This window comes from Crotalus tigris, unplaced genomic scaffold, assembly GCF_016545835.1.
Source record: "Crotalus tigris isolate CLP2741 ecotype Arizona unplaced genomic scaffold, ASM1654583v1 scf7180000023583.536487, whole genome shotgun sequence".
NCBI classification, from domain to species: Eukaryota; Metazoa; Chordata; class Lepidosauria; order Squamata; family Viperidae; genus Crotalus; species Crotalus tigris.
Window position 1 is genome coordinate 251,275 of NW_024100058.1, and position 8,759 is coordinate 260,033.

Sequence of the window (8,759 nt, forward strand, 5' to 3'; positions counted from 1 at the left end):
GGACAACAACTTATCAAATGGGCCATCTCATTCATCACTTTTCAAAAGGCAAGCATTACACTTCAAAATGTATTTCATAAGCAATGTTATATCTCAGAGGAAATTTTTCATTTCTTTGTAACAATCATATTAGAAAAGCTCCATTTTCAAACTGGGAAAGAATTAAGTCATTTGTCACTAACCAGGCACTTTTTGTAGAAGCTCTTGATTTAAATTCTTAGGAAAGGTGGCTTCCATCTGGGATTTTCTAGCACATTATGCTAGGATGACAAATTCAAAGGATCAAATTATAAAAATGATTGTGTTGTGGTAGAACTGCACAGAAAACAAACTACTTGGTGTTGAAGAAGTCCCAGATAAAGATAAAATGGAATAATCCAGGTTGTGACCATGTAGTCTAGTGTTGCCTTTAGATATTTTCTCATTTTGTAAATGAAATGTATAAACCCCACATACCTCACAAACATGGATTAAAGCCAGATTTCCTGGAAGCTGTTATTCCATGATCTTTTCCATGAGGGGGGGAAAGATGCAAATGCACCATTATTTATGTATTTTCATATGCCTCCATTTAATATGCAAGAAATATTAGACCATCTGAGTCACAGAAAGATTTTGCTGATGACTATCATCTGTAATGCATGCTGAGGTCCAGATGGAATATGTGTATGTTGGGGAGGGGTGGTCATGGAATAAACAAAATGGTTGTTATTTCCTGTGCAAAAACCAATTACTCATCCTAAATGCATGCATATTATATAAGTCAGGCAATCTGGTAATCAGGTTTTTTTTTAAAACTGGAAAGATTTGAAATGCATCTCTTCATATAATACAACCTCCTGAGCTTGTAATTTGTCTGCAAACATCTATGCATTATTCAGAAGATTTTAATAAATTCAGTAGCCAACATATAAGTGTTTGTGTCAAGCATAAACTCTTTGAGATACAGAAAACTACCCTAGACCAAATTTATCCACTCCTGGGAATAGTCATTATACAGTAGAACACATTTATTTTACTTAGATTTCAGAAGCAGTTGTTTGATTGATTGATTATGTGCCATCAACTCATTTTTGATTCCCAGCAACCACATAGATAGATCTGCTATGCTGATCTATCCCTAACTTGTTTTGTCCAGTCTCCCAATGGTGTACTAATTGCCACCACAACTGAGTTTGTCCATCTTGCAACAATTCATCTCCTCTTCTCTTTCTCAGCATTAGAGCCTTATGGTCTTCACATAACGAATCCAAAATAGGATAATTTGAACCTGATCATTCGTGCCTCAAGTGAGACCCCTGGGTTGATTTGCTTTCTTCACTGTCCATGGTATTCTCAGGAGTCTTCTCCAATATCAAAGTTCAGAGTGACCAATATTTTGCCTAGCCTGCTTCTTTAAAGTCCAACTAGACTATCACAGGGAATACCATAGCTTGTATTATTCTGTTATTTGTAACTATAGACACATCACAGCATTTGAATATCTTTGCCAAGACCTTCAAGGCTGCTTTACTGAGAACTAGTTATGGAATATTTTTTGACTTCTTATTCCTTTACCATTGATAGTTGATTTTAAAAGGCAGAAGATATCTAGCACTTCAATACCTTCACGGTCAATCCTGTGGCTCATTGCTTTACCTATTGTCATCATTAGTTTGATCTTCTTTATATTTAATTTTAATCATATTTTGTCACTATGTTCTTTATTTTTTTTATTTAGAAATTTAGAAACCACCTATCTCCCTCACAGAGGGACTGTAAGTGGTATACAAATAAAATATTAAAAATATAAAAATAAATATAAAAAATTAACATAAGGGAAGGCTCCTTAAAATTCAACATTAAAAGTTAATTAAAAGGAAGACAGAAGGCTTTCGGGGCACTAACCAGCCAATCAGCCTCAAGGGAGAGGGTAGAGCCAGGTTTTTAGATGTTTCCAAAAGGCCAGGAGGGGCACTTCAGAACTGATGTTAGAATGGCAGCGAGGGCTCTCTTTTTAGACCCCACCAATCAGAATTGATTGGGGTCCACACCATGTTTATCTTCCCTGCCTCACCAAGTGTAGCAAGCTGATATAATGAGACTGTCTTTGACTACTGCTGTAGCAAATCTACATTTTAGTTCCAATATTGGCACATAAAATATTTGGTACCAATATTGGCATAATATATTTTCTCTTAGGTGTATTGTCCAAGCTTTAAAGACAACATACCACTACAAGTACTTTATTAAAATAGAATAGAGCTGGAAGGGACCTTGGAGGTCTTCTAGTCCAGCCCCCTGCTCAAACAGGAGAACCTGTACCACCTCAGACAGGTGATTGTCTAGTCTCTTCTTCAAAATCTCCAGTGATGGAGCTCCCATGATTTCTGGAGGTAAGCTGTTCCTCTGGTTAACTGTCCTCACTGTTAGGAAGTTTCTTCTTAATTCCAGGTTGCTTCTCTCTTTGATCAGTTTCCAACCGTTGTTTCTTGCCCTTCCCTCTGGTACTCTGCTATCATGTCTCCCCTATTTCTTCTTTTCTTTAGACTAGCCAAATCCAAGTCCCGCAGCCATTCGTCATATGTTTTAGTCTCCAGGCCTTTGATCATCTTAGTTACTCTTCTCTGAATTTTTTCCAAACTCTCAACAGCTTTTTTTGTGATATGGTGACCACAATTGGCTGCAGTATTCCAGGTATGGCCTTACTAGGGTTTTATAAAGCAGTACTAATACTTTACATGATCTTGATTCTATGCCTCTGTTTATACAATCCAGGATTATATTAGTTTTTTTGATTGCTGCTTCATACTGCTGGCTCATAGTCAAGTAATCATCCAATAGGACTCCAAGGTCCCTCTCACAGTTATTGTTTTTAAGCCAAGTCTCACCTAATCTCTACTTATATCCTTGATTTGTCCTGCCTAAATGTAAAACTTTGCTTTTCTCCACAGTGAAACTCATTTTGTTGGATAGGGCCCATTGTTCAAGTTTGTCTAGATCTTTTGGATCCTGAGTTTGTCTTCTTGGGTGTTGGCTACTCCTGACAGTTTGGTGTCATCTGCATATTTGATGAGTTCCCCTTCAATTCCCTCATCTAAGTCATTTATGAAGATATTGAAGAGTACTGGGCCTAAGACAGAAACTTGTGGTATCCCACTGCTTACTTCTCTCACTGTGGATGTAGTGCCATTGAGGACTACTCATTGAGTATGGTTTATCATCCAGCTACAGTTCCATCTAGTGGTGATGTTGTCTATTCCACCTTTTTCTAGTTTACCAAGGAGTAGGTTGTGGTCTACTTTACCAAACGCCTTACTGAATTTTAAGTATTTGTATTTGTATTTAATTTTATTTATATGCCGCCCAATCCCAAAGGACTCAGGGCGGCGTACAGAGTTAAAACAATCATAAAACAATAAAATAATACAGTCATACCACGAGTCCGATCATATCCCGCCCCCCCCCCCCGGGGACATCAGTTCCAGGCCTGCCGGAATAGGAGAGTTTTAACAGCTTTCTTAAAGGCCAGCAGGGTGGGAGTAGTTTGAACCTCGGGGGGAAGTTGATTCCACCAGGTTGGAACCACCACAGAAAAGACCCTTCCCCGAGGGCCCGCCAGCCGACATTGTCTGGCCGACGGGACCTGAAGGAGGCCCAATCTATGGGATCTCACCGGTCTCTGGGAACTGTGCGGCAGAATGCGGTCCTGTAAGTAACCTGGCCCTATGCCATGAAGGGCTTTAAAGGTGATAACCAACACCTTGAATTGCATCTGGAGACCCACAGAAAGCCAGTGCAGCTCACGGAGGATAGGTGACACGTGGGCGTACCTTGGTGCGCACACAATCGCCCTTGCGGCTGCGTTCTGAACCAACTGCAGCCTCCGAACGCCCTTCAAGGGTAGCCCCATGTAGAGCGTGTTACAGTAATCCAGTCTTGAGGTGACAAGGGCATGAGTGACTGTGAGTAAATCCTCCCGATCCAAATAAGGCCGCAACTGGTGCACTAGGCGAACCTGTGCAAAGGTCCCTCTGGCCACAGCTGAAAGATGCTGTTCCAAATTTAGCCATGAGTCCAGGAGGACACCCAAGTTGCGTGCCTGCACTGAGGAAGGTAAATTTGCCCCCCCCAGGACTAATGATGGACCATCCAGTTGGCCTTTGGGAGGCAAGACCCAGAGCCACTCGGTCTTCTCAGGGTTGAGTCTAAGCCTGTTCACCCCCATCCTGACCCTCACATCTTCCAGGACACGGGGTGGAGATATATAATTGGGTATCATCTGCGTACTGATGATACCTCATCCTGTGTCGCCGAATGATCTCACCCAGCGATTTCATGTAGATGTTAAAAAGGAGGGGGGACAAGACCGAGCCCTGAGGCACCCCATGATCGAGGCGCCTAGGGGTCGATCTCTGTCCACCTGCCAACACCGACTGCGACCTGTCAGAGAGGTAGGAGGAGAACCACCGCAATACGGTGCCGCCCACCCCCACCTCTCCGAGACGACGCAGAAGGATACCATGGTCGATGGTATCAAAAGCCGCTGAGAGGTCAAGAAGCACCAGGATAGAGGAATAACCCCTATCCTGGGCTCGCCAGAGGTCATCGGTCAGTGCGACCAAAGGAGTCTCAGTGCTGTAGCCGGGCCTGAAACCAGATTGAAAAGGGTGCAGATAATTAGTTTCATCCAAGGATCGCAAGAGTTGGGATGCCACCATCTTCTCTACAACCTTCCCCACAAAGGGGAGGTTGGAGACGGGACGAAAGTTCTTCAAAACAGCTGGGTCCAGGGAAGGCTTCTTGAGGAGGAACCTCACCACCGCTTCCTTTAAAGGTTGCGGGAAAGACCCCTCCATCAAGGAGGCATTGATTATCGCCTGGAGCCAGCCTCGTGTCACCTCCCTACTGGCAGAAACCAGCCAGGAGGGGCACGGGTCCAATAAACAGGTGGCGGCATTCATTGCCCTCACGGCCTTGTCCACTTCATCAGGGGTCACAGGCTCAAACTCGCTCCAGATAACATGACTAAGACCAGCCCCTGGCAACTCGGCTGGCACTGCCCAGTCGGAGTTCAGGTCTCTCTGAATCTGAGCGATTTTGTCCGAAAGAAACTGAACAAACTCCTCAGCTCTCCCCTGCAAGGGTTCCTCCGCCTCCTCCACTTTAAGAAGGGAGCGGGTCACCCTAAACAAGGTGGCTGGGCGAGATTATGCAGACGCAATAAGTGCGGAAAAGTGAACACACTTTGCCGCCCTTATCGCCACTAAATAAGTCCTAAGATAGGCTCTTAATAGTGATCGGTCAGATTCAGAGTTACTGGCCCTCCAACATCGCTCTAGACGTCTCTTGTGGCGCTTCATCTCCCGGAGCTCCTCAGTAAACCAAGGCGCCCTCCGGGGACCACTACCACAGAGAGGTCACAAACGCGCAATTCGATCCAGGGCCCCGGACGCCGCCTCATTCCAGGCCGCAACCAGGGACCTGGACGAGTTGTGGACAAGGGAGTCAGGTATTTCCCCAAGCTCCTCGTGGAACCGATCTGGGTCCATTAGGCACCTGGGGCGGAACCACCTAGTCGGCTCCCTCTCCCTGCGATGCTCTGAAGTCCAGCCTCAATAGGAAATGATCTGTCCATGACAAGGGTGAGATCTCTATTCCTCTTAATTCCAGATCATGTCTCCATTGCCCCAAGAGAAACACAAGGTCGAGTGTGTGACCACCCCTATGAGTTGGATCCTGAATTACCCGGGTCAGGTCCATGGTTGCCATGGAAGCCATGCACTCCTGCGCTGCCTCTGAGTGATCGCCGAGTGATGGTAGGTTAAAGTCGCCCAGTACTATAAGTCTGGGGAACTCCACCGCCAACCCGGCTACTGATTCCAGCAATGCAGGCAGGGCTGTTGCAATGCAGCTGGGAGGTAGGTACGTCAGCAGCAAGCCCAACTGAACCCATGAACCCAACTTCAATAGGAGGGACTCACACCCAACAACCTCCGGGGCAGGAATCCCACGAGGACTCAAGGACTTCCAAGCGATGACTGCCACTCCCCCACCCCTGCCCTGATGTCGAGGCAGATGAAGCACCACAAACCCGTCCGGGCACATCTCTGAGAGGGAAACACCCCCCTCAGGGCCCAGCCAGGTTTCGGTTATACATGCCAGGTCCAGCGCGCTGTCCAATATTAAATCACGGACAAGGGGGGCTTTGCTGACAACGGACCTGGCATTAAGCAACAGCAGCCTACAATTAGGGCCCTGTACTCCCCTGTCACCAGTACTATAGGATGAGCCTTTTGAGGGGCCAGAACAAGGAATCGCTCTAACATAGCGAGTCCTCGTTCCCCAAAGATGGCCTGCCCCTCGGCTCCTGCCGTATCTGCCCATCCCAGTCATAACCGGGATGCTCCAACCTTCTCCCTTCCCCGGAGTACCCCCACCCTCACCAGCCTTCTCCCTTCCTGACCGGACTCGCTTTCCATACAGACCAAGCCCAAAGGTAAGTCCTGCCCCCCCCTACTTTTGCTATTGCACTCAGCAGAGGGGGTACCAGGCTCCGCCCCCGACTCCACCATTCTCATACCCCAAACTCTCAATACACATTCACACTCAATTTATATACATAGAAAATAAAAATATTCACATTCATACGCCCTAAATACAATAATAAAATTTATACATAACAGGGCCACCATTCATCTACATGCATACTCACACCCACAACAAACATTCTCTAAAAAAATAATATTGCCCCTCTGTGTCCCAGGCTGGTCCAATGTGGCCGGCTAGGTGATCATTAGGTACTTGTCTTGGGGCAGACCGTACTTGGCCTTATGCTCCTCAAAGAGCTGGGTCAACTTCTCCAAGTACCTCTCGTGCAGCTCATCAATGGCTTCTCCGGACATCCAACAATTGTGTAAAGTCAACCCAGCCATGGCGGAACAGCTAGTCAAACTGGGGCTCCTTAAAGCTGAGTTGGTTTCAATTGCTTGGATCGCAGCCGGGAATGGAGTATGTAACAACACCTCTGAGCATATACAGAGTAGATTTCTAGGCCACAAGCTTGCCTCTCCCACTCCTTTCACGATGTGGCACTCGATGATGGGCCCAAACTCCTGGAAGAGGACGCGCAGCTCGCCGCTGGTGCAGGCGGCCGAGACGTTGCCCACGAAGGTCTTGACGGTGTGGGTGGGCCTCGGGCGGGAGAACTCCACGACCACGTGGTGGCAGTGCAGGAGGTGCCCATTGAGCTTCTGGATGGTGCGCTCGGCCGCCTCCTCGTCGCGCAGGTGGATGAAGGCGAACTGCTTCATGAGAGCCACCTTCACCACCACGCCCGGCACGGCCGCCTCGAAGAGGTCGCGCAGCTCCATCCACGATGCCCCCCCCCGGGCACGCCGTCCACGAACACCTCCACGCCCAGCTGCACCGGGCCCGCCCATCCCGAGGAGGCCCAGAGAGAAGGAAAGAAGCCAGACAACGCGGACCCACAAAATGGCACCTGCGAAAGAGACGCGGCCCCCCTCCAGCAACAGTCCTTCCGCCTCTTGTGACCTGGCGGGCAGGCTGGCTCCGAGGCTGCGGGGGATAGGGCAGGGGAGAGGGCGAGCAACGCTGGCGGGTCCTCCGCGGGCGGTGGGGTCCGACGCTGGGCTGGGTTGTGCCGTGACTTCACCTCGGAACCTCCAGGCTGGCAATTCTCACTGTCTTCTTTGCTCCACGCCGCCCAGAGATTCCGGGAGCCGCCTTTGCAGCAGCAGCAGCAGCAGCAAGAGCCGCCGCCGCGGCTTAATGGCGGTTGTTCTTTTCCAACGCGGTCAGAGGAGGCTTCTTCCTCTCGCGAATTCCTCACCCGGCTTTTGCTCTGCTGCTTGGGATGGTGCCTGGAGAGAAGCTGCCCTTCCGCTCCGCTCCGCCGCTATCTGCCAGCTCTTCTAGCAAGCGTGATGGTGTTCCTGCAGTTCAGTAGCCGGGTATATTACATCTACAGCATTTCGCTGGTCTACTAGTTTAGTCACTTTATCGAAGAATGAAAATAAGGTTAGTTTGGCATGATCTGTTTTTAACAAACCTGTGCTGGCTACTGTTTATGACTTCATTTGCTTCTAGTTGTTTGCAGATCTGTTTTTTTTATTATTATTAGCTATTCTAGGATCTTCCCAAGTATTGATGTTAAACTGATTGGTCTGTAGTTTCCTGGGTCCATTTTTTCTCTTTCTTGAAGATGGGAACCACATCAGCCCTTTTCGAATCTTCAGGTACTTCCCTGGTGCTCCAGAATTTATGAAAGATGTGGTACAATGGTTCTGAAATAACATCTGCCAGCTCTTTCAGAACTCTGGGATGTAATCTGTCAGGTCAGATAGGTGTTCTCTTATCATTTTCTTGCTTATTTTAATTTTTGTTTCTAGTATGTCTTTTACAATGTTTTTTTTTTATATGTTGGGCTATAGTTTCTTTTTGTGTGAAGACTGATGCAAAGTATGAGTTAAGGAGCTCTGCTTTCTCCCTGTTGTCTGTTATTTCCTTTCCATCTTCTCTCTTTAGTGGGCCCACAGTTTTCTTGACTTTTTTCTTGCTGTTAATATGTTGGAAGAAATGTGGTTTTTTTTATTAACTTTGATTTCTGTTGCAAGTCTTTGTTCATTCTGACTTCATCTTTGCTTTCCTGATTTCATCTTTGCATGTTCTGGCTATTTGCTGGTAATCGGCTTTAGTTATGTGCCCCTCTTTCCATTTTTTGTATTTGTCCTTTTTGTCTTTAAGTTTGTCAGAGAGAT

The 8,759-nt window shown here is 47.0% G+C and overlaps 1 protein-coding gene across 1 annotated transcript; it reads right to left on the reverse strand.

The window, feature by feature from the left end:
* Nucleotides 1-255: 255 nt before the first annotated feature.
* Nucleotides 256-7,382, reverse strand: LOC120297123 (RNA-binding protein 14-like). Its single transcript, XM_039319382.1, has 2 exons — nucleotides 6,890-7,382; nucleotides 256-260 (listed from the first exon to the last, which is right to left on the reverse strand). The coding sequence occupies exons 1-2, from the start codon at nucleotides 7,350-7,352 to the stop codon at nucleotides 256-258; spliced, it is 468 nt and encodes a 155-aa protein (XP_039175316.1). The 5' UTR covers nucleotides 7,353-7,382.
* Between the last annotated feature and the right edge of the window lie 1,377 nt (nucleotides 7,383-8,759).